This window comes from Hippopotamus amphibius, chromosome 12 (genome assembly GCF_030028045.1).
Source record: "Hippopotamus amphibius kiboko isolate mHipAmp2 chromosome 12, mHipAmp2.hap2, whole genome shotgun sequence".
NCBI lineage: Eukaryota > Metazoa > Chordata > Mammalia > Artiodactyla > Hippopotamidae > Hippopotamus > Hippopotamus amphibius.
This window is the reverse complement of record NC_080197.1, coordinates 35,437,385-35,464,005: the sequence shown is the minus strand read 5'-3', so window position 1 is coordinate 35,464,005 and position 26,621 is coordinate 35,437,385. Positions and strand designations below refer to the sequence as shown.

Here is a 26,621-nt window from a genome sequence, read left to right as displayed (position 1 = left end):
CATGATTTTCTCTGCCTGAGAAACCTTCCTACTTGGTGAGCTATGGGCCGACTCAGGGCAATAAAGCCCTAGGTTAGCACTTTGGTCCAGTTTGTAACTGGAGAAATCAGGATGAGGTTATGTAAGTTCACATACTAAATCCAGGAACCCAGCAGCCTCAGACCTGCATTCAGAAAGATCCACTTGCAGGTCTGTCCAGAGGGCAACACCTGACCCAACGGACACCCTTCGGGGTGCCCCAGAGAGGTTTCGATTCGGGGGTCTGACAAGCCCAGCAGATCCTTGGTGGTGAGTCCGTGTTAACATCTTGAAGGCGGCCTAGCTTTGTTCAATTATCACGTGCAGGAAGCCTGCAGCTTGCAGGCGCCGCTTGTCAGCTGGGGCTGCTGGTGGCCAGGGGCTGATCGTTAAGCCCGCCATGGAGCAGTGAAGCCACCTCCCAGCAGCCTTGTGGCCTCCAGCGTGGTGTACATTTTCCTATTTCACTTGGATTTGCTCCTAATGATTGAACTATAGATTATTAATGCTGCGAGCCTCCGGGATCCCAGCGTGACTGCGCTGGGCTCTATTCTGCCCTCGGAGCCTTCAGCACGTATTCTGGCCTGGCAGACGGTGCTCCGGCAGCTGTCGGAGCCACTGGGGCCAAGACAGGACCGTGGGATGCAAACAGCGGCTCCTATTAGCAGCTGCGGGCACGTTGCTGGTGGCATTTGGTGTTCTCTTCTCCCCAAATTACCAGATAGAGGGAATAATAAGTCATAAAATCCAGCTCGGAGTTTGCTGGGTGGGTGACAAAAAGTGTCTTTGGAGAGAAGGAACTTGGGGCCATGCCATCTGTCACTCTGCAAGGGATCCTGGGTGGGAGCCAGGGTTGCGGATGTGCAAGGCCTGTGGCAGGGTGACCCCAGGGCAGCCACCAGCCCCTCCTGGAGCAGAAGTGCAGCAAAGCAAGTGTTCGTGCAGTAGCTCCTCTAGGACAGGCTCTGAGCCGAATATTTCCTGTAGGTCATCTCGTTTAGTCTTCACGGCGACCCCTGGAAGCTGGTAGAAGCCTCTTTTACAGGTAAGGGAAACGAAGCTTAGAGGAATGGGGTGACCTGCTAAGAAAAAGCTGGTAGGTGAGGTCTGAGGCACCCCTGGGTGTGTTTTCTGAGACGTGCACTCTCCTTTTCACACCTTATCACCACCAAGTGAGAACCGAGTTCCCAATAAGGAACTTGAGGCTGGTGTGATGCCAGAGGTCAAACCCAGGACTAGCTGATGTGGAGGTCATTCCCATGGTGGCTGAATGGGAGTGTCCAGGGGGTCCATGTGCCTTGCGCAGCATGGCCGGCAGCTGTTGGAAGCAGCAAAATACCCTCTGCCTGGCTGCAGGCAGCCTAGTGCGTTGTGGGTAAATAAAGCAGTACCAAACTTGGGATGTAAATCTGTCCTAGCCCAGGCTGTCATAGCAAAATACCCCAGACTGGGCAACTTAAATAATAGACATTTATTTCGCACAGTTCTGGAGGCTGCAAGTCCAAGATCAGGGTGCCAGTATGGTAGGTTTCTGATGAGGATTTTCCTTCTGGCTTGTAGACAGCTGCCTTCTCACTGCATCCTCAGATAGAGGAGAGAAACAGAGATCTCTCTCTCTCTCTTCCTGTTATAAGACCACAGTTCTACAGGATTAGGGCCGCATGTTTTTGACCTCATTTTACCTTAATTACCTCTGTAAGACTCTATCTCCAGATATAGTCATATTGGGGATTAGTGATTCAACATATGAATTCTGGGGTCATGGTAGGGTTATCGATTGGGAAAATAAACCAATAGAGGAGTTAAACAGGGTAATGGGATAGAAAATGATTCTGAGATGTTGGTTGGGGGTAGGTAGGGTAATCTATGTAATATAAGGGGATGATGTTATGCCATGTATCAGGCTGGAAATGTTATATCATATGGAATAAACTTATTCTCAAATTTGAAAAAATTTCAGTATTTTAGACGTTACTCCACTGACTCCTCACTTGCATTGCTTCTGAACATGAATCTGTTGTCGTTCTTATCTTTATTCCTCTGAAATCAATGTTTTCTTTTGTTCTTTCTTGATGTTCTCTTTATCACTGGTTTTGAGCGGTTTGATTATGATATGCCTTGGTGTAATTTTTTTCTTTCTTTATTGTACAATATTATATGTTACAGGTGTACAATATAGTGATTCACTATTTTTAAAGGTTATACTCCATTTATAGTTATTATAAAATATTGGCTCTATTCCCCATGTTGTACAATATACCTTTTTAGCTTATTTTATACATAGTAGTTTGTACCTCTTATTCCCCTACCTTCCTTCCCTCTGCCTACTGGTAACCACTAGTTTGTTCTCTATATCTGTGAGTCTGCTTCTTTTTTTTTGTTATATTCACTAGTTTGTTGTATCTTTTAGATTCCACATATAAGTGACATCATATACTATTTGTCTTTGTCTGACTTATTTTACTTAGCATAATGCCCTCCAAGTTCATCCATGTTGTTACAAATGGAGAAAGTTCATTCCTTTCATGGTTGAGTAGTATTCCATTGCATATCTCTATATACCACAGCTTCTTTATCCATTCATCTGTTGATGGACACTCAGGTTGCTTCCATATCTTGGCAATTGTAAATAATGCTGCTATGAACACTGGGGTACATGTATCTTTTTGAATTAGTGTGTTTTTTCAAATTTATTTATTTGGCTGTGCTGGGTCTTAGTTGCAGCACACAGGATCTTCAGTTGTGGCATGCGAACTCTTAGATGTGGCATGTAAACTCTTAGATGCAGCATGTGGGACCTATTTCCCCGACCAGGGATCAAACCCCAGCACCCTGCATTGGCAGTGTGGAGTTTTAGCCATTGGACTACCTGGGAAGTCCCTTGAATTAGTGTTTTTGTTTCTTTCAGATATATATCCAGGGATGGAACTGTTGGGTCATATGGTGGTTCTATTTTTAGTTTTTTGAGAAACCTCCATACTGATTTCCTCTTCATGTTTTTCATGCTTGACATTCATTGAGCTTCTTGGGTTTGTGGGTTTATGGTTTACATCAAATTTGGGGAAAAAAACGGTCATTATTTCTTTAGGCCATTCGAAGCCCCATAGCTCACTGAGACTCTGCTTGTTGTTTTAAATTCTCTTTTTTTCTCTTTGTGTTTCATTTTGGGTAGTTTCAACTAGTATGTCTTCATATTCACTAATCTTTTCATCAGCAAGGTCTAATCTTCTATTAAGCCCATCCAATGTATATTTTCTTCTCAGACATTGTAGTTTCCATCTCTAGAAGGTTTATTTGGGTCTTTCATTTACCTTCTATATCTCTACTTAACTTTTTGATCATGTGGAATACATGATAACTGTTTCAATATGCTTCTCTGCTAATTCTAACAACTGTGTCAGTTCTAGCTTGCTTTCAATAGACTGATTTTTCTCCTCATTATGTGTTGTATTTTCCTGATTCTTTGGATGCATGTTCATTCTTCTCACCACTGAAGGGAGACCATAGTGTAGACTCTACCCACTGATGAATCTTGAGGTTCTTCAGGCTGGCTGGTGGAAATACACACTGGTCTCAGCCCTATGTGAGTGCCAGGAACTATAACGTCTAATCTTTTGAGTGACTCTTTCCCAGCTTTGGGTGTTTTCCTCGCCTGCATGCACTGATCAGTACTTGACTGAATTTTCAAGGGGGACCTTCTGCTGATCCCCAAGCTCTACTCTCTGGGCAGCTATCTCCTTTCCAGTACCCTGTCCTGAGAACTCCAGCTGCCTTGGCCACCTCAGAGTCACAGCTCCACTTCTCAACTCAGGGAGTCTGCTGGGTTCCAGTCCCTTTGCCGTGGCCTAGAAATTCTAAGGCAGCAAGCTGGATCAATGGCATGGTTCATCTTACTTCTTTCTAGACTCTCAGAGATCACTGTCTTTCATCGTCTTATGTCCAATATATATTTTTTAAAACGTTTTTTACATTTTGTGAACTTTTTTAGTTATTTCAGGTAAGAGGGTAAATCTACTCCCCAAATAACTTTGTTTTAATGCAATATCTGCTCCTAGGATGTTGGATAAGGGTTTGTCAACCTGTAAATAATTAGGGCAAAGTTCATCTTTATTGACAGCAGATGTAAATTCAAATTTGAAGTGGTCTTCTTGATGGTTTTGCATTTGGGGGTGGGCTGACTTCTGGTCATATTTGATTAGTTAGTTATGGGAGATATTGCAGACTAGTTCATCCAGCTGCATTCCAGACCCCTGGTAGCATGACTTACCCAAAATACCACAGGTAGGAAAGGGAAAGACTACATTTTACAGGCAGTGGAAATGTGGGTTCTACATGGGACCGTGTCTCTGGTGTGGGTTCTACCTGAATCCAAGCATCCTCCAAAGACATACCCTCACGAAGGACAGCATGAGTACCATGGGGTGGAGACCCTGCTTGCACTGTTTTTCTTGCTTTAGCTGGCAAGCCTCGTCCTGGTAGTGTTTGGTGCTGGTGGTAGTAAAACCCCATGGGCAGCAAGAGGCAGGGCTCAGGGGACTCTTTCTACTGGTGTGAACTGTGGCAGAGAAAGTGTGGTTGTGGAGCTGGCAGTTTCCTGATGCCACAAATTCCTCACTGTGGCAGAGGTCAGGCAGGTCTGTAGAGCTGCTTTCTGAATTTTCCCTGGAAGCCAGTTTAAAGCCTGCTTCTCCACCCCATTCAAGGAGTTTTATAAACTTCCTATCACTGGCTTTACGTCGCATTCTGGTTGAACTAGCAAGAGAGGATTCTGTTGTCTACAGCTGAATCCTGACTGAGGATTCATCATCGTACTTACTCATAATGTGGCTGGTAAAGATCCTGTCTGAGGACTTGGAGACGGGTCAGCTCTGCCTTTTCCTGGTTCATACACGCATGCTTTCCTGGGATTTTCAATCTGTGGTTTCTTTGGAGGAGTCCTTTAAACAATCTTGCCCATGTTGCGGAGGTTAGTTTAGTTAAAACCAGATCATATTTATAAATCTACAGAACCAGACACACAAAAACTGCAGCAATTCAAAGTTCACTAGTAAGGTTGATTCCTCTAAGCCATGACGGCCCCCGTAACGCTCGATGTATGGAGTCCACGTAGAACACACATCTGGCCCAGGAGGGTAACAGTATTTGTGCTTCAAATACTAATAAAGCGTGATTGCTCTCTTTTAAAAATACAAACAGACGTTCTAATGTTTTCTTCCCCCACACATGAATCATCCTGGGCACCGCCTGAGGCATTTTGTCAGAGAAGCAAAATTATTCTCATGTCCAAGCAGGTGCTTCCTCTAAAGGATGTCACTGTACAAAGGGAATATGCTCTTCTTGTCCTGTATGAAGGGACCTGGACTTGGAGGCGGGGACTCCAATTCTCGTGTTCCTGATGCCACCATCGTGACTGTGAGCTATGGCCAGCCCTGCTGCTTTGCTTTTCTCATCTCTGAGGTGAGTATGCTGGACCACAGTTAAGGTCCTTCCTAGCACCTGGTCCCAAGAGAGGGTCGGTGGACTGTCCATGAGCTTGTTGCAGGTCTTAATTCTAGCAGCCAGTAGCAGTGACTCTTCAACTCTTCTCATCTCGTATAGCTCAGTCATCTGAAATAGGTTCTGGGTCGTGGGATTAGGTATGGACTTTGTATTCTACTTAGCTTTTAAAATATTTCTCTAAATTTTCTATAACAAACGTAATGGAAAATACTAAAGAGTAAAAAAAATGTAGAAAATAATCCTCAAAAAGAAACAATAATCCAGGCCTAGGAAGAGAGGGATGAGAGCATCACGTGGGTGATATTCCACGCTGCCCAGGTGGCTTCGGAGCATCGTTTTGCAGTTGTTATTTGTCCATATAAAATGTAGGCAGTCAGGCCAGTTTCTTCTCACGGTTCAGTAGACTGAAAACAGGATTTCTGAAATGTATTTATGTTGACAATTCCAATAACAATAGAACAAGGCAGTCGTTTCTTGGAGCTTGGTAAAGAGGTATTTATACTAAAGCAATTTGGTAGCCTTGGAGATAACCACTGGCTCATCAGCTATTATTTTAGACTCATATATAATCCCTTTGACCCACATGCTGCCAGTGGAAAAGGAGGAAGAACATCTATAAAGGACTTTAGCTCCTGCAGCAAAAGTCTGAAAAGAAAAGATGCTCAGAGGGACAGAAGTCAGTTCTGAACATACCAGTCAGATCTGCTGAGCCCCAGATTAAGACCTGGGGTCTGACAAGGGGCTAGAATATTTGTAACGGAGTCTGCAGAGTATAACTGGTGAGGAAGTGTGGGCTGGCTGGGGTGGGGCCAGCTGAGCTGTACACAGGAAGCCCATAGTGTGACCAAGGGCCCCAGGGAGCTAGCCTGCCCCACCCCTTCTCCCCATCTGTCCACCCTTGGCATGTGATCTGGGGAGAATTTTCTTTCCAGTTGACCCCACAAAACCAGGTATAGAAGGCGATCACATCCTCCCTCTCCCCACGCCCCTGGGAGGGTGGCCTTCACTGAACACCCATCTCTGAGCTACCACATCCGCAAGCTGGGGACTCAGAACCAAATGGGACTGGGGATTAGCACTTTAGAAAATGATTGTCCAGAGGTGCTGTGCCTCACACCGCTAGCTACCATTCCCATGAATGTGACTGGCCTACAGCATCATGGTCCAGTAGAGCTTTCTGGAACGATGGACGTCATCTATTCTGTGCTATCCAATATGGTAGCCTCTAGCCATGTGTGGCTGCTGAGTACTCGAGATATGGCAAGTATAACCGAGGAACTGAGCTTTGAACTTTTTTAATCCTAATTGAAATTTAAAAGTCACACCTGGCAATTGACTGTCATATTGAACAGTGCAGACCTAGGGTGTTGGTAACTCTTCACAATGCATGAAATTTTCCAAAGCAATTTTTGAAACTATATGACATTAGATTCTAAATGTACTTTATAACTCAAACAGCTCATAATTCCAAATTTTAAATGCTATTCAGAGCCTACTTGGTTGCTTTCGATGCCAGTGTCTTGAAATGAAATTGTCTTTATATGTTGCTTATACGGAAGCATGTGACCCCATTCCTTTGCTCTCAGCGCCCTGGGAGGTGCAGTCTTCATACATCACTAACTCTGAATAAAGCATCTGATTTTGCGCATATTTAATTCTTGATAACAACCTCTCCCCAGGTTTTTTTTTCTCTCAGAGCATGACTCTGAAAAAAAACCATATGAAATTTCATGGGTGCCTCCAATTAGACAATTTTTTAAATAGGACACAACAAGCACATATGTAAACACAATTTTATTTTTTTATTTTAATTTTTTTGTTCCCAATCCTTTTATTCTTCTTTTTTTTCTTTAAGAACTTTTATTGAGATACAACTGACATACAATAAACTGCATATATTTAAAGAACACAATTTTAAAACATTTGCTCACTTGAATTTTTAAAAGAAGCATGTATGTCCCTAAATTTGCTTTAAATTGGGAGAAGGAAAACTTCATAAAAGGCTGAAAAAGTCTGCCTCTCTGTGAAGGCTAGTATGGACTTGGAGGGAACGTGAATACTTGAGCTAAAGTAATGACGGAACTTGGCACTTGTATATTACTTTACATCTTTTAAATACTTTGCATCATCATCTGCTTTTATCCTGTGATGTGGGCAGACCAATCGTCGGTGATATCTCCACTTTAGAGATGAGGAAACGGGTGCTCAGTGAGGTTAAATGGTTGCCCAAGTTCCCGAGGCTAATAAACAACAACGCAGGAATTGAACCCCTGTCTCAGTCCAGTGTCCTTTCCACTCTAGGAAGGAGAAGTAAGAATTCACTCATACACGCTGTTGGGTTTTCACACCAAATTCCCTTAGGATTATACCACAAGCGCCCAGGCAAGCGAGACAAAGACGGTGGCTGGCCTGGCAGCTGTGGAGATGGAGGGGAGGGGCGGGCATCGAGAGCTTGCAGATGGCAGTGGTGGTCTCGCCATGAAGTGTTTGTTTATTTTTGTACAGTTAGGTGAAAAGTTTGAAATTTTTTCATAATATTGTAGATGTGGTCCAACAGACACACATGTGAGTTATGTGTCCCAAGTCACAGGAACTGTCCCACGTACGGGTCACACAGCAGCACAGTATGTAGGAATCTGGATCCCTGCACTGCAGGCGTCTCCCCCAGGCACTAAGAGGTGATGTAAACATCCCTGTTTCCTTTCAGATAATGAAAGCGGTGGTTTTCTTTTATAGTAGGGAGACTGTCGAGCTCCTCTGTTTGAGGAGATGATGATGCCTGCTCGAAGGTGGTGGCATTAGGATGCGGGGATGCATGTGGAACCAGGCGGGTAAAGAAACGTGAGTTCCCGTCCCTCATCCTTCACTTTACACTGCCGAGAATGGGCACTGCACGTGCTTAGTGAGTCTTTACGTCCTCATTCACAAAAGCTAAACATATCTTGGCTGTGAGATGGGATACGCACTTTTCTTTCACTCATTTATGGGCAATGTCCTCAAGGCAAAGATTCTCACTCACACAAATGAGATTGAGGCACTTGAAATAAGAATATGTACCTTCCTGTTACCCCAAAACCAAATCTGAATCCAGGTCTTTCTGATAAATGCTGAGATAATACGCCAAACTATAATTTCATGATGAATGAGGCAACTTATTGGAACACATTGGATAAGAGATGAAAGAGAAAAGCTCCACAGTCAAAGCACTGCTCCAGGTTCATTACCTTAACATTCTGCCCTGACCATGTGAACACCTGCGTTTGTTTCTCCTACATGTTACAATCTCAGGATGACTGCCTGAAGGGACATGTGCTGGCCATGACTTCAGAATTGCTCAAAACAATCTTGCCTTTCATCCCAGGAGAGGTTAATTCCACCCAAATGTCACTGTGGGAAGGAGGGAGGTGACATATACTAGGGGAAAAAACCCTAATCTTTCAATCAGAGCAATATTACAAATAAAAATGAACACAGGTTGAATTAAATGCAGTTTGGCCCCTGCACTGGTCTATACTTTGAGACCTAAGGTTGACCGTCTCAGTAACAAAGGATGTTCTACAACATGGGTTCAGCCTCACAGGCAACGTGGTCATATGAGAAACACCAGTGGGCAAGGAGATGCCTCTTGAATCAAGGAGGCCAGGGAGTGACCACTGAGGAGCCCCAGCTGAAGTGTGCAGACATGCAAAGGGCAGAGAAATAGAGTTAAGTGACGGGGAAGCAAAATGAAGAGCATGGATTTTTAAAAAATATCTATTTATTTATTTGGTTGCGTTGGGTCTTAGTTGCGGCACACGGGATCTTCCTTACGGCATGCAGTATCTAGTTCCCTGACCAGGGATCGAACCTGGGCCCCCTGTACTGGGACATGGAGTCTTAACCACTGGACCACCAGGGAAGTCCCAAGAAGATGGATTTTGATGTTAGCAAATCATTTGAAAAAGAATTCTTTATAAGGCTATGGAATGGAATGGACTAGGCATTGTCTGAAGTGAAAGATAGACAGGAACACTAATCTAAAGGGTCTCCAGAAAGGTAGGTAGATGACTCAGTAAGTGGCCAACCGGGAAATCTGCATCTTGAGAGAACTATTATCCAACAAATTTTAGGTATGCACCAAAAAAACTGACGAGTTGGAGTGGACAGTCACAATTCAATACGATTCTGATACGTCTGAAAAAATGGGCACCTAGAATTTAGTGTGTGACTTTTCTACTGGACATAGCACAAGGCCACCAACTACAGAGGAAGTGAAAAACACAAGTCATGATTAAATGATTCCAACTGAGTCTAATGAGTGAATTAGGGGGCTGTGCGGGCTGGCAGCGTCCTGCTTGGCTGCTCTGAAGGTGGAGATGGTGCACGGCAGCTTTCCTAAGGGAGTCACTCCTTGGGCTCCGTGGTTCAAAAAGGTAATGGCAGCCTTTCAAAGGGTCTGCTCAAATCCCATTTAGAATATTGTGCACAGCAGCACTTACCCACTAAAATTAGGCCATCGGAGCGTTTGGGAAGCGTGGAGGGGGACGCAGCGCTCACAGGAGGAGAGGGCCTGGCGAGGGCAGCCTTTGAGAGCTGAGCACGTTAGGATGTGAGAAGAGGTGATTTAATCAAGGTTTATGAGTATCTGATGGGCTCACACAAAGAAGCCGGGGCAAGACCTATTCACGCCGTGAGGATAAAGGATGCTACAGACTGTTAATTAAGGCTACGGGAGGAGGGTGGGGCGGGGGGTAGTCAGCAGGCAAGAGCTTTCCTTTCCTTTCCTTTCCTTTCCTTTTCCTTTCCTTTCCACTGCTAAGTGGGGTAAATGAAGATGAGGCAGAGGCAAGGAGGCAGGGAGCACACGGGACATCCCCTTGACGGGGACTTTGCAGGGACCTGCCTCCCTTCCCCGCGCCTTTCCATCCACGGTTCCCATTTCCAACTTCCTGGCACCCTCATGGAAGCTGCTCCTGCCCCAGTGTCTGCAGGTGGGGGGGGGGGCTGATCTTTCTAAATGTCATCATAGGCAGTGGGCGGGGGCAGCAGGGGCCGTGACAGGCGTGTGCAATGTGTGCGTGGGACACTGCGGGACACAGGTGCTCTGAGGGGAAGACTGGGGGAAAGTCCGCTTTGTAACATATTTGTTATGTGACTTTCAATGCTGGTTGGTTCAGAAAGGAACAAATGATTACATGGACTCCATTCTTTTTCCAAAGTGAGAAATCCATCAATTTGTTTCTCTGTCTCTCTTTCACACACACTAACAGACACACTCACCCACAAAGGCACACACAATCACAGGTGCACAACACTCACAGTCACCAGTGGTGAATATGTTCCCTCCATCACCAGTGGTTTCCATTAGCACACCAAGGGGAAGACAAAGGATGGAACAGAGATAGAATCCGAGCCAGCCGGGCTCCAGACCCTCAGCTGCACTGCTGTCCTGTGACAGCTGTCGGCCTGCGTATCACGGTGGCAGACTGCTCGGCCACCACCACGTGTCCCCAAATGGTTCCAAGCGAGCCCATGCACAGGCAGCCAGGGCCACCGCTGGTGAGGCCTTGGCTGCTACAGCATCTGCCTGCATGGCTGCCACCATTCCCATTGGGGCCACCAGCATCTCCTCTGTCCTGCCCCTTGATGGGGTGAGAATAGATTGAAGAAGTGGAGAGAAAGGATCCGGAGGGTTTCTTTGAAGCCAGTGAGGAACTTGACCTTGAGGTCATGTCTGTCTTGCAGAAGACAGAGCGGCTGGTTAATGGTCAGCTCTCCCAGCCCAGAGGAAGGTGCCCCCAGATGCAAGGGATGGAAACGTGCCCAGATTTGAACAAGAGATGTTGCTGGTGCTGCCGAGGTCAGGGAAATAATCGGTAATCATATCTCGGCCAAAGTCAGCTAAACCATTCACCCCGCCTGCTTGGAAAGAGCCTTGCCAGTCGGTCTGACAGCAGACAGGGTGAGCAGCTCTGGGCCAAGAGTCAGCCCGGGACCTGGCAGCATTTCGTGGCACTTGAAATGAACGTGGCCGCAGCTGCTCGTGCTGCGCTAACACGCGTCCAGGAGGGACTGACGGCCCGGCAGCACCCTGGGTACCACACTAGAACATGATCAGTGGTCCCTTCGACCATCAGCCACCATCCCCCTGCCCTCTTTCTTACAGACGTCAATTGGCACGTCCTAATAGCCAGCGTTGTCCCATTTTGCCATCCCAAATACTCACTCCTAGCAAATCAAATTCACTTATAAAATTATTACCGCCCTCAGTTAACAGCTGTGCCCCGACCAGTGGTCTCAAGCTCACCAAGTCTGTCTCTCTCAACATCTCTTCTTCTCAGGGAAAACAGACTGGCTACGGCTTTTGAAGCTGGTTAAACGTGAAAACATCTTCTTGTCAGAGTAGACTCAATAGAAGCGCCCATAAAAATGTTCTCTGATGAATAACTGATTCCCCTCTAACGCAAATATTTTGGGTAAGATTGAGAGCAATGATAAAATCCTACCCACAAGCTGAGGAGCAAATGAATTTATTTTCTAAATACTAGTATTTTTCTTTATTTTAAATAAATATTGGAGTCAAGTCTACAAAGATCTGAGGAGGAAAAGCCTATGATTAAGGAATTTGATACTTAAAATATAGTTTATAATGGGAAACATATAGGAATACATATATATTTTTAAAGGCAAGTCAAAACATATATTTATGTTCAAGGTCATTAGTACGCAGGGAGGGTAAATTAAAATAGTGAGATACCATTTCACACCTATCACAGATGCTAAAGTTTTGAAGTCTAAACACTAGGTAATTTTTAAAGAAAGAAAAAATATCCTTTTATGTAAAAGGTTTCAAAGGTTAAGTACTCTTCCTGGAAAAAAAAAATCAGTGCATGATAAAAATGTTTAGCAAGCCAGCAATAAAAAGAAACTTCCTTATCCTGATAAAGGGTGTACTATTGAGCCTGTGTGCTGCAACTATTGAAGCCCACGCACCTAGAGCCCGTGCTCCACAACAAGAGAAGCCACTACAATGAGGAGCCCACATACCACAATGAAGAGTAGCCCCCACTCTCAGCAACTAGAGAAAGCCCACATGCAGCAAGGAAGACCCAACACAGCCAATAAATAAATAAAATAAATAAATAGATTTATTTTTTAAAAAAAGGGTGTCTACAAAAATAGGTATGGCAAATGTCACACACTTAATATTGAACACATTCCCTTTAAAATTAAGAACGAGGCCAGGGTGCCATCCCTCACTACTTCTATCCCAACTTTTACCACAAATCTTAGCCAGTGCAGTAAGAGAAGAAAAAGAACAAAGATTGATAAAGAACAAATAAAGAAAACTGTCACTATTTGCAGATGATACAATTTTTTGTGTGGAAAATCTAAAAGAATCTACAGATAAATTATTTGAATGGATGAGGGAATTTAGCAAATTTGCAGAATACAAAATCATACAAAAAGTTAGTGCATTTCTATACACTACAAATGGGGGTGAGTCAAAAATTATCCACACTCTGGCTGTAGAATTTATAGAAGTTTTAATACTACTGAAGTGCGGATAATTTCTGACATCCTCGTAACAGCAATCAGTGAGAAAATGATATTTACAATGACAATAAAAATATAACAAACTTAGCAAGCCATTGATGGAGAAAATGACAAACCGTTACTGAAAGATATGAAAGAGACCCACAGAAATCAAGATCTACAGAGTTGACCCTTGAACAATAGTGGTCTGAACTGCATGGGTCCACTTATATACACATTTTTTTCAGTAGTAAATACTACAGTACTACATGATCCATGTTTGGTTGATTGGCCCTTAGTTGAATCCGAGGATGTGGAACCACAGACACAGAAGGCAGGAGGTAAGTTATACTCAGATTTTCGGCTTTCGGCTATATTGACACTATAGTTCAAGGGTTAAGTAGTACATTATGATGCTAAAATTAATATCAAAGATGTCAACTCTTAGCTAATTGATCTAAGGCTTAATGCATTTCCTATCAAACCCAGTGGGGTTTTTCATGGAGCTTCACAAGTTTACTGTGAAACTATTGGAAGAGCCAAGGGACAAAAATATTCAAGACATCCGGAAGAAGACAGATGACGTTAAAATGAAGAATGTCTGTTAATTCACACCATAAAGAAAGTGAAAAGACAAGCCTCAAAATGGAAGAAAAACAACAGTGTAAAGCAATTATATTCCAATAAAGAGATTTAAAAAATGGAAGAAGATATAGGAAAGAAGCAAATGCAACCACATTTGCATCCAGAATATATGAACAATTCCTGTGAGTTAGTAAGAGAAGACACCCCCCACCTCCACCAAATGGACAAACGTCACAGACTGGCATTTCCCCGAAACTACAATGAGTGGCCCACAAACAAATGAAAAGGCACTAACCTGCCTTAGAAATCAGGGAAGGGAACGCGAAAAGCCTGGGCACACACCTTTCCACACCACCAGGATGGCCAGATGTTCAACTTGAACAGTGCCAAGGACGACCAGGGCTGCAGAGCCCTCAGGGCTGCAGAGCCCTCAGGGCTGGCTGGAGGGAGGGTAACAGACACCACGACCTTGGGGAACGCTTGGGCATCACCTAGTACACCTGAGAGAAGTTCCTACACAGGAGGCGTGCCTACGGTGCCAAAGGCACCAAGCTGGAGCAATCTGAACATCAGTCAACAGGGAATATCATACAGCAGGGAAGGAAAACACACAAACGCCAGCTACAGGTGTGGCCATGGACAGGCTCACAAACAGAGCCCCTAACAGAGGCCTGACTTTCTCCAACGGCTACAGAATCCATTCAAAAGTAGGCAAAACAAATCAGTACATGATTTAGGAAACCATATATATGTGGTGCACCTTTGAAACATGGGTTGGCCCAGTGCCTGCTTCAGTACAAAGTTTTACTGGGACACAGCCACGTTTGCTTACGGATCATCCATGGTGGCTTTCATGGCACAGGGGCAGACCTGAGTGATGTGGCCCCCAAAGCTGAAAGTATTTACCATCCATACCTTCACAGGGAAAGTTTGCTGATCCTTGCTTTACAGGAAAGAAAGGGAATGATTAACTCAAACTGCAGAATAGCGGTGACCTCCAAGGAGACGGACAGGGTGTGGTCAGAAGTAAGCCACATAGATTTCCAGCACTGTTATCCTTTTAAGTGTACATACATGTTTTATTTATGTATTTTTTTGTTTCTATGATGTATTCTACCATTTAAAAACATTTTTAAGAGGGAAGAGAGATTGCTTCTGGTCCTGGCAGTCTGCCCCGCACCCCCCGTGGTACTGAGGACCCTGAATTCTCTGACTTACGTCCTACATCTTGTTACCATCTTCTTTTGTGGCTAGAAGGAAAATCTCTTAACCTTTCTAGGCAGCAGACGCATCCAAAAGTAGATTTCTACTCTAAGGTTCTAGCCTTCCTAGAGGTGTAAGACAAGAGAGTGTCTTTGAACTTGAAAAGACTGGGATCTAGAGCACCCAGTCTAACCAACCTGCCAGAGCAGAATTCCTTCCCAATGTCTTGGGCAAACGATCACCCCCTCTGCTTGAGCACGTGCCATGAGAAGGAGGCTGGGGTCACAGATAGCCTGTCCGTGGTGGTGGAATTCCCACCAGGACCACGTGCCTCCACATCCTGTCCCCAAATTGACCTATTACATTTCTGACAGTTTCTGAACAGCCTGTGTCTCAAGAGAGACTTGGATATCATCTGTGGCGTGAAGCTGTGTGCAGATGCGTCTGGGACCCAGGCCTGCGTGGGGCTGTGGGGTCATGTGTGGACACACCAAGAGCCCATGCTCTTCTCTGTGCACCTCTCCACTCTCTGGCCAATGCTGGTGGTCTCATGCTCTTCACTGTTGAGAAGCTCTAGCTTCTCCCACGGGTTCCCATCTACTTCCTGGTGCATCACAAAACCTCTCCCTTATTTACAAGACGTCCATCGCCTGTGTCTGCAAATCCCCCTGGGAAAGGGCAGCACCCAGCTTACCTGTAGAGGTCTGGGACGAGCCCATCCTCGTACCGGGCACACAGGTTGTTGAGGACTTGCTCGTGCTGGCCAAACAGGCGGATGTAGTTGGAGGCAGGGAAAGGCACTTTGGAAAGACACGTGATGGTTTCCACCATCCTGTACTTGTTGATGTGGATTCGGAAGTAAGTCCCGTTCTTCACATTACCTGTTACTATATCGGAACCCTGGCAGAGGAGGGTGTTAGAAAGACAACGTTAGAAACATTTCTGGACTCTGGGAACTTTATCATAGCAATTTATTTTTCAAATATAACAGACAGGTTATAGCTAATTGCCTGTTGCAAACCACAGTATTAGATATTGACCAAACTCAACTGAAGAGAAGTGCGTGTCAGCAACCACGTGTTTGGATGTGATGACTGAAAGTCCCTCAGGGTACTTTACACTGTGATTACATTGCTCCATGTTTCTAAATTAGTTGCTAGGTTACGGCCAATTCTCCGATACTCAATACCTCACACAGCGAGTAAGTGGAACGTGGTCTATTCTCTCCTGTGCGGTGTCCTAAGACTGCTAACTTTCTTAATTTTTTCACAGCACCATTTTGAGAAAAACCTCCTACTCAAAGGTGGTCAAAAGGAATTTCAGTTTCAAAAATTTTACTTGAACAAAGAAAACAAGGAAAAGGTGAATCCCTGACAGCTGGGTTTGGGGAAGTTCGACTGTTTGGTAGGGTCTGTTCTTGGGAAGAAGGTTCAGGTTCACAGGAAATATACATACACGTTCCAGGGGCTACTTGTTAGTTTGTAAATTGTGAAAGGTGTAGATTCATGGCTTTATGTCCCCTAGAAACTGGCTAAACCACCATATGAAACCAGATGACAAGTAAACATGCCTCTCTACCCCAGTCATGACCACTTTCTCTATTTCAGCCCCTGATGGTCACCTACCGACCAGCGGGAGACACGCTTCCCAGCGACTCGGGCAACAAACAGAACCTCTGTGGACAAACCTGGGTTTGGCGGGTGGTGGCTGAACCCTCACTTTGCCCCTAGACTCTGAACTCAGTACACAGTAACACTCAGTAAATCTTTCCCGAGTGCATATAGATTTAAGCTTTTGCTCTGAACTTGAATGTGGCATTTAGAAATCCAGGGCAAGTTGAACTGCACTGATCCCAAACATTTACTGAGTCCCAGATATCCCCTGGGGACTTTGTCTAAACAAGGACACATGGATTAACTGGATTTTTAAGTAAATTGAAGCAACTGGTGGATGTTGGGGCATCACGTGACTAAGCCCTGAGGAGGAAACAGCCAATTTTAATGGCACAAGGTGAGACACACAGAAGGGATGTCAGATAAGTCCTGGGCCAGCCCCAAGGATGTGTGTGAGATTGGGGGACAGAACAAACACAGCTTAGGAAAGGGGTGGGGGATGGCGCCCCAAGGGAGGTGCACAAGGTCCACCATCACAGAGATGAATGGATACAGAGAGGAAATCTACCTCCATAACAAAGTGTTTAAAAAAACACTCAGTAAGGTATTATCTAACAAAACACTGGCACATCCCAACAGTGGGATGCAATGCATCCAACAGACAGTATTGGTGAACTATATTTCATAACAGGGCAATATGTTTGCAGTACATTTTATGCTACAGAAGCATAGTATAAAAATTTATAATGTTTTATAATTTGCACAGAGTCATTCTGTTTTCATAAACACACATGGTACCATTTATTTCTTTTTGTGCCAACATTTTAACAAGATGTTAATGGCGGGCTAAGACTAAGGCCGCGGGTGCTAAACTCAAATGGTCTTTAAAGTCTTGTGCTTATTCTTAGAGATGCTCGCAACAGGCGCACTCGTCATTCTCATAGCTCTGTGTGTATTTAATTCAGAAGTAGCTTTGCTATGAGGAGCCACCAAGTAAAGATGACCCTGGGGAGCCCCCTTCACAGTCAAGGGTGCCTTGCTAAAGCTGAGTGAGTGCCTGGGGGAGGGGCAGCTCCCTGGCCTTGCTGGCAGGACAGCTGGGGGCCTGGGAGAGGGGGGCGCCGGCCACAGCTCTGGCATAGTTTTAGCACCAGGTTACCCCTGGGCTCAGTGGACAGCAGATTCCACAAGGTCGTGGACCCTCCTCTTCCTCTTTGAAATTTCTTTATGCTGAGTGATTAAGGAAGAGAACTCAGGCATCAGAGGGGTACATCTTGAGATCTACCCATGTGGCTGACGATATTTTTGACTTTGCGAAGAGTTTCACTGAATATCCCCCTCTCTGCTCACAAGCACTTGTATTTGGGGGCTGACCTGGTGGGCACTGAACACCTCAATGTGGGGGCCATGGTGAGACGATGGGTGGTGTCTTGACAAGTTTCCGTGGGGCCCTGGCAGGTTGCTGGCTGAGGGTCTCAGCATCACAGGCCCTCTGAGGTCACCCTGTTCCACAATGGCTGTGTTGTCAGCACTGTTTCCAATGATTTGTCGTCATGGGTCTGTTTATTTGGTGGGGGGTGGGGGTGGGGGGTGTCTTATTTTTAATTTCAAGGTTGAATTACAATCTTTGGGTTGCCTCTGTGTGTTTTAGTCCGTAAAGAGCACAGAAGGCAGCCACACGGAGGAAAGAAATGCCCAGTGGTGCAAAGACAGCTCATCTTAACTCTGGAAGTCACCATGACCATTGTTAATGAGATCTGGCACTGCGATCACATAACCAGGGGGCCGTCCTGGGCATGGGGCATCGCAATAAGTTTGCACTGACATGAAAGACGAGTCGCCTACAGATGGGTTTCTCAGACACAAGTTACCCCTGTGGGGCGGGGCACACCTCTCTAAATTTCTTAGGTCATTCCTAGTCACAGTTGCTGACAGGTGGGAAAATCCAGTGAGGTCCAGGATGCCTTCTGCTTGTCCTCCCAGAAAACCGCTTTAGTAAACAAGGACTTAAGGCAGCTTCCAGCCCGGCACGTGGTGAGGGATCCTAGGGTAATGATGCTGTCACACATTTTCCAGTTCTGCAGGATGTGGCTAGTTTCTTCCTTTAAATATATGAATAAATTGTTAGGATATTTGGGTCTTGAGTTTAAAATTTGGACAGATAACTGGTTCTTATGTGTGTTTTTTTTTTTTTTTTTTTTTTGCTCTTCCTTTTTTCCTGAATATAATTATCCTTTTGAGCGCCTTTATGATTTTGACAAAGATTAGAATACGGCCCTGGAATTCATGCCAAGTGGAAGACCCAGGGGTAATCAGACTCGGCGTGCAAGAAACCAGGTTCCCAGCCCCCATGATGAACACACAATTTTTAACGTAATGGTATCCAAGGCAGAGTTTGTTGTGACGAATTCCTTTATTCTGTGGAGTACAAGCCAACAAAGCATGTGGACTGGAATCTGTGGATCAGTTTATTGCGTAGACAACTTGGGGTCCCCTGTCTTCCTTTTGTTGGGTTACCTTGTGAATTACTAAAGTGTCTTCTTACTGAAACATCCCAATGAGTGAGTGAGTGAGTACTACAAAAGTCTGGTGAGATTTGTCTGTACTATGTCTGTTGAGAGAACAGTAATTTAGTTTCTCTAGTGAAATACTGCTCCGTGGGCTCCATTCTTGATCCCCTGGCCATATTTAGGCAACTGCCTGACCATTTTGGCAATGATTTTACTTAATCAAATTAATTCCAACCCCAAAAGATTGCCATGGGACCATCCGACATTTTTTTTTTCTTGGTGAATAAAATGGGGGAAAAGATCTGTTTAGATCTTCTGTACTCATTAAAAAGGAGGTCCACCTGGCAAAACGGTTAATTACAGTCAGGGTTCCTGCTCAAATACTGTCACAGCACCAGCCAAGAAGCTATTCAAGTTCCATCCTTATTAAAACTCTCATTATCTAAAACTGCCTTTGGCTCCTCCTCTGACTTGACTCCGAGAGAGAACTTGTGGTTCATAAATAAGTGACACTGCATGTCAGAAATTACACACTGTTCTTGAAGAATCTGGCTCTGTGTGAAACCAAGTCCAGTATTTTGTAGCTTCTGAACCCATTCGGTTCAGGTATTTATCTGCAATGACCAGTGTTCAGCCTCGGAACACATCACCTGGGCTCCGTCACGTTTACCTCATCGGCAGCAGACTATATTTTCCAAAGATTGTCACATGATATCCCCATCCCACACACTCTTCTACGCTTGACCTTGGCAGTCTTCCCATTGAGAGATGAACTCTCTGTCCTCTCTCTTTGAATCCCGCTGGGCTGTGACTGTTCCCCGACAGAGGGTGTGGAGGAAGCGACGCTGTGTGACGTTAAAGGGTGGGTCATGAGAGGCAGTGCCACCTTCAGCTTGCTGGCGAGGACACTGGCACACAGAGTCCTGAGCTGTCACGCAGGCAGTCTCACCACTCGGAGGCCACCATGCTGTGAGGAAGCCCAGGTGACATGGACAGCCCAGGGGGGACGCTCCGGCCAGCATGCCCTATGAGTGAGCATCCCAGCCCAGGTGAGTGACAAGCCTTTGGTTACAAGTACACGGCTTCCAGAGGACCCAACCATTGGGCTGCTAGTCTTTCCAGCTGCGATCCAGACATTGTGGAGCAGAGACAAATCATTCCCACTGTGTTCTGTCCAAATTCCTTCCCACAGGACCTGTGAGTGGACTCCAGTAGCTACTTCACATCCCTAAGTTTTGTTACACAGCAGTAGAGACTGGTGCACCATCCGCTACAATCCTTTCTTTACTTGTAAGAACATTTTGCATCAGACCACGGATACTGGACACGCCTGAAAGTATCTGGGAAAGGCCCAGGGGAAATAAGTTTTAAACACATAGCACCTATCCTTTCCTTGGAAGAACCAGGTTTCATAATTTATCTGGAACTATGACTAACAACATCCACCACTGATGGTTCACCTGTTTTATTCCTTGAAGGCAGTGTTACTTTATATGTGATCCCTAGTAGCCCCAGAAGCGCAGAGGAGTTGATAACTTGTCCAAAGTCCATGGGAAGTCGATGGAAGAGCTGGGATTCTGACTTCCCAAAGAGAGAGGGTGAGGGGTCAGGAGCCTGGGACATCTGGAGTCTGCTCCCCCTTATGGAATTTTCCAGCAGCTTCTATCATGTCTCATTGGCCAGGACCTGCCACACGCCTGACCTCATCCTCAAGGAAAACTGGGAAATGTGCTTATTTAATTAATTAATTTAATCAATCTAATTTAGTCAGATCGTTAACCCTCAAAAAAATTCACGATAGGAAAATGGGAGTGGAAGCAGGCAACCTCCAGTGTCTGCCTCACTGAGGAAAACACGACACACCAGAAAGGAAACCCCCAGTTGACAGCAAGCAGCAGTGGAGACCAGCTGTCCGATAATCTTACCTGAGGAGCTCACCAGCTGACCAACCAGCCTGTGTCCTTTCTAGTTACCTTGAACCCAGGGAACACCCCCCTCCCACCCCCCAACCTCCAAGCACATCATGCAGCTTCTGCTTCACCTCGCTGGCCCTTCCTGTGTAATCCAGGGAGGGCAGGAGAACAGGGGGGTCTGGACAGGCACCCCAGGCCCTAAGCAATTTACCTGCTATTGCCACAGAGGTGGTTAATTTCATTACCTACAGATGCATCACAGGCTACCTCAAAACTTAGTGGATGGATAAATAAACTGTGGTGCACCCAGACAGTGGACTATTATTCAGGGCTGAAAAGAAATGGGCTATCAAGCCATGAAAAGACATGGAGGAAGCGTAAATGCAAATTATTAAGTGAAAGAAGCCAATCCAAAAAGGTCACATACTGTGTGATTCCAAGTCTATGATATTCTGGGAAAGGCAAAAGTATGGAGACAGTAAAAAGATCAGTGGTTCCATGAGTTGCAGGGGAGAGAGGGAGGGGTGACTAGGGGGGCAGAGGGGATTTTTAGAGCAGTGACACTACTCTGTATGATACCATAATGGTGGCTACGTGTCATCACATTTGTCCAAACTGTACAACACCAAGAATGAAGCCTAATATAAACCATGGGCTTCAGGCAATAATGATGCATCAGTGTCGGCTCATCAATTGTCAAAAGATGTCCCACTCTGGTGGGGATGTTGATAATGGGGGAGGCTGTGCATGAATGGGGGCGGGGGCATATGCGACATCTCTATACCTTCCTCTCACTTGTGCTGTGAACCTAAAACTGCTCTGAAAAATAAGATCTATACAAAAAACACGAGTGGCTTAAAATGACAATAAACTTTTATAACCTCAGTCTTTGGGAGTCAGAAATTGGGCATAGCTTAACTGGGGGATTCTGGCTCAAGGTCTCCTGTATGTTTTAGTTGAGATGTCAGCCAGGGCTGCCCCATCCGAAGGCGGGACTAAAGCTGGAGGACCACTCCCAACGTGGCTCCATCACACGACTGGCAAACTGCTGATGGCCGGCACAGGAATCCTCAGCTCCTCCCCACGTGGACCCCTCTGCAGGGCCGCTCGGGTGACCTTACAATATGGCAGTAGCGACCCAGGAGGGTGCAGGTTGGAAGCCGTAGTATCTTCCAGGACCTGGCCTTGGAAGTCACACACGGTCGTTTCCTCAGTATCCTGCTGGTCACATAGGTCAGCCCTAGCCAGTGTGGGCGGGGACCATACGAGGACATGAGTACCAAGGGCAGGAATCAGTGGGGGCTGTGTTGGGGGTTGGCTGCCACGTGGCTTTCTAAGGCAAAAACCAATACGTTACACTGAAGATGGCGAGTTAAGAATTTCACCCCCCCACCCGTAAACAAAGTGTTATATTTGAAAGTAAAATGAAATTCAGGAATAGTACTTACAAAATCAGACTGGGCCATTTGTACCTCCAAGGGAGATGGAATGGCAGGCTTGGAGATATGCAGATAGTGGTACGCCCCGGGGAGGATGCCTCCTGGTGGAAATGGCAAGTTTTCCACATTTTAATTCAGTCGGGTAACAGCTGGGTAACAGGGCTTACATCTGTGCCACATGGTGTATGCTACTCAGACTTTCCCACTAAAGTACCTCTACTAGCAAGGAACACCCTGGGATTGATTCTATTGAATAAAATCAATGTGAGTGTGCGGTTATAACCCATAATACAGCCACCAATGCTCCAAGGTGTGTCAAGTTGGTCCCACGCGTCCTGATTTCCCATAACTCGTGGCACTCTCATCTCTGCCTCCAAAGCCAACCAAAACTTGGGTCTGCAAATGTTGCCCTGGTGTTCCCACTCTGTCCTCCTCTACTGTGTAACCAAAATACTAAGAAAGTAAATGTTATAAGGAAAATCAACACAGTTCTTGTTCAATGCTTCAGAAAACTCATATCATGAAACTGTTACTATTTCTAGCTTGCCCCAGAAGCCTAAGCTCTGATCAGCCCCTGACGCCCATGCCCTGTCTTCCTTTCCCATGGCTACCACATTTCTTAAGGGCTCATCCAGAGTGAGAAGGAGATCTCACTCTGCAATGTAGGGCTTTTGTCTCTTTAGCCTGATGTTCTGTTTACTGGATTAGGGTTCACGGACCCCTTAGGGGTCCATGGATGACTAGGCGGGTTGGTCCATCAACTTTCAAAGTAAACACACAATTTTGTAAATATGTGCATTTTTCTGGTAGAAGGTCCACAACAAAGACATTATTTTCAAAGGTAACTCCCATCTCCCAAATATAAGGAGTTCTGTGTCACTTATATGATGATCTCCTTAGGGGTCAATAAAGCCGAGGGGATAAAAGTGGACCGTTTTATAGCAGCTAACGGTCTAGCTTATCATCCAGATGGCAGACCAAAGCCTGGGAGGCTTGGAAGGTCTCCTTATCTCTCAACTAATATTGAGAATGAAAGTTTGGGAAGATATGAGGGGGCTCTGGGCAAGTTATTGATCATCCCTGGGTCTCAGTTTCCTCGTATGTAAAGTGAGCATCACAGTTCTGATGTGATAAAATCAGGTCCATAATAAATAAACATGAGAGAGAGCCCTCCCATGTCTCTGTGCAAACCCACTGAGGGACAGAGTACCCTCCTCACCAAGCCTACAGGAAGCAGATGGCTGGCTGGCCCAGATCCAATCACTGGCTCCAGCAGAGGGATGCAGGTGGCCCACTACACACCTTTGATCTTGGCTCCCTTGTACATGGGGATGAGTCGGTCAAGGTCAGCAGGCGGCTCAGTCACAGGCTCGAGGGTCGGGTCAAAGAGGTTGAGCATTGCTGCCGCCAGCTGGAAGCCAATTTCTTTGGAATTGAAGTTTCTGTGAGTCCACTCGTTCGAGTAATACCTGTTGGAGAACTTGGTGAGGGATCCGGCAGCTCTGATGGCTATGTCGTTGGTGTGGAAGTTGGTGTCGATCACGAGTCGGCCGTCGTAGACAAGGCACGCGTCATTGAAGGCTTTGAATGTTTCGTAATCCACGTTCTTCTCACAGAAGCTGAAGAACATCTACAAAGTGAACGATCACATTATTTCTAGTTATCACTCTTCACTGTACCTTCCCAAGAGGGTGAAGGGTCTCCATTTTATTATTTGGGGTGTACAAGAAAACCTAAATCCACTAAAAGTATGTCATAATGGTACGTGTCTCTTTGGTATGAAGAACAAATTAAGGTCACTCAATGTCACTCTTTTTTTTTTAATTGCTCAATCTAGACATTCAGTGGTGAGGGTGCCACATGGTGGAATATCTCCCAAAAGCGCACATTCTTCCCTGTAAGGAGGTTGACACTCACAGACGCCACTTTCCCCTCATTCTCGGACATTTTCGAGTCGCTCCTTCTCAGTCTCCTTCCATTGTCCTCTCTTGTGTCTGACACGTAGGTCTCTCCAGGTTCCTTCTTGGGGTCACCCTGTCCAGTCTTGAGTCTTCAGGCTGTCCCCTTCCTGGTCCTTTAAACCCAGAAAGCCTGTCCCTGCAGCATGCCCCAAAGAGGAGGAGAGCCCCATCTGCCTCGGAACCCACCAGGTCTGGGCTCCTGTCTCGTTGCTTCCTGCCCTGGGATGGCAGACGCTGATTCGGTGAATATTTACAGGGTACCTGCGTGCCCCCTCCATTCTCTGCCCGAATTCTAATGCTTTCTCGTACACATCTGGAGATCATCGTCCCTACGGATGTGAAGTCATTAAAGCAGTCCGAGTTAGTTGCTTTTAAGTCTTCAGCTGTTGTTGAAGTAGCTTTTTATCTTTAACTAAACATAGTTTGCCACCTTATTAAAAGCATGCTAAGAAATGAGCATATGACCTGGGTCCTCATCCTACTGGTGGACACCACAGTCCCTGCTTCCTTCACACGCCAGCTTTACCCACCTCACTTGCCCTTTTATGTACAGAAATCAGCTGTCCTGGGCCAGAGGTAACCCCTTCCATCCCCTTCCCCACACCCAGGAATGGCACGTGAATGAGGAAGGAGCCTGCGGTAGCCACTAGTCACAGGTGACTATAAACAGTTAAATCTAAATTAATTACTATTAAGCAAAAGTTAAAATCCAGACCCTCAGTTGTGGCGGCCTATTTCAGATGCCCCCAAGCTACAGCAGCTGCCATATTGGATGCCGCAAATACAGACAATTTCCACCAGCGCAGAAAGTTCTGTGGACAGCGCTGGACTCAGATCCACCATCCCTGTGACATCCTTCCTTCTTCCTCAGGGAACCAGAAGGGCCTTTTCCCTGTCTCTGTTTACTCAGATGTCTAATCTTATCCCAATTACTCCCATCTGGGCAGCTTTTTTTTCCCCGAACCTCTTTAAATTTCTGTTTTATAACCTTACTCAGTGACCACAGGAAAATGTATTTCTCTGAGTCCTTGACTCTGAATTTTTCTGTCTCTCTACTCTTTTATTTTTCATTTACTCCTTTCCCATCTATATACAAACGGACTTCCCACTCATAGAAAAATATGGAGAGACATTGATCTTGAATTGAGATTATGCATGAAAAACAGGACCATTAATGCTCAGAAGCCCCCTTCAGCATCCCTGCAAAGTTCGTCTACCTACCCAATTTTTCTCCTAATTAAACCCACTTTTTATTAAGGGGCACATTACATATATTAGCCCTTGTTTTCCTGAGTTTTAAAGACTACCAGCACCTCATTGCATTATTTTATATGGTTACACTTGGGACATAGGGGTTTGTGGAACAGACTGAACGCCGGATCAGTGGATCCAGCACTGTGCGTGGGAGCACGTGTTCTGAATTACAGACCTCTCGGACCTCTCAATCACAACCCACGTGCTCCTGCAATGCCAACTGAAGAGCACATGTTGGATGAAAATACGAAGTAGAAATATCTGCTTTAAATGCTTCTATAAATAATGACCTAAGGTTCTACCTTAAGGAACTCGAAAAAGAAAGGCAAAGTAAATCCAAAGCAAGCAGAAAAAAGAAAATAATTGTTAAGAGCGGAAATCAATGAGAGAGAAAACTGACAGACCACAGAGACAATTAACAAACTCAAAAGCCAGGTCTTTGGGGGAAAAAAAAATCAATGAAATTGACGAATGTCTAGCTAGACAGAGAACTTCAGACAGGTCCTCACTTCTCCTCAGCTTCCGGTGGCTGCTCCAGGACCTGAGGCTGCCACTCCATCCCTGCCTCCGTCAGCACGTGGCCTTCTTCCTTGTGGGCCTCCTCTGTCCTCTCTGCCCATACGGGCACCAATCAATAGACTTAGGACCCACTCCAGTTCAGGTTGACCTTCTCTGTACTTGACTACAACTGCAAAGGTCCTATTTCCAGATAAGGTCACATTCACCGGGACTGGGGCTTGGGACCGTATCTCTCTGGGGGGACATAATCCACTCCATGACACCATGGCCACACGACCACAGTGGAGAGCGTGAATATATCCATCCCCATCAGAAGTCTCCTAATGTCCTGGCAGAGATGCCATCCAAATCTATTGGAGGGATAAATACCCTGACTGTTCCCTTCTTCCAGTTCCTAATCTGCTGCCGGTACCTACTGTTGCCCAAACACAGATGAGAGTCCTGGGGAAACTGGCGCTGGGAGGGTCCACTGCAGAGGCTGCTCCTTCTGGTGCAGAGCAGAGAGGGGGAAGCGGGAGACGGGACCTGAGGACAGCAGGCCAAGGTCCCGCTCATCGCTTGAGGGTGAAGCTTGGGCAGGAAGGTGTGTTGG

The 26,621-nt window shown here is 45.7% G+C and overlaps 1 protein-coding gene across 1 annotated transcript in view; it reads right to left on the bottom strand.

Moving 5' to 3' along the window:
* CFAP61 (cilia and flagella associated protein 61) overlaps positions 1 to 26,621 on the bottom strand; it is a 242,434-nt gene that overhangs the window by 33,562 nt on the left and 182,251 nt on the right. The window contains exons 22-24 of the mRNA XM_057703248.1: positions 23,598 to 23,925; positions 22,305 to 22,396; positions 15,515 to 15,720 (exon numbers count right to left, since the gene is read on the bottom strand). Of these exons, the coding sequence (XP_057559231.1) occupies positions 15,515 to 15,720; positions 22,305 to 22,396; positions 23,598 to 23,925 (626 nt within the window). The remainder of the gene's footprint in view (positions 1 to 15,514; positions 15,721 to 22,304; positions 22,397 to 23,597; positions 23,926 to 26,621) is intronic.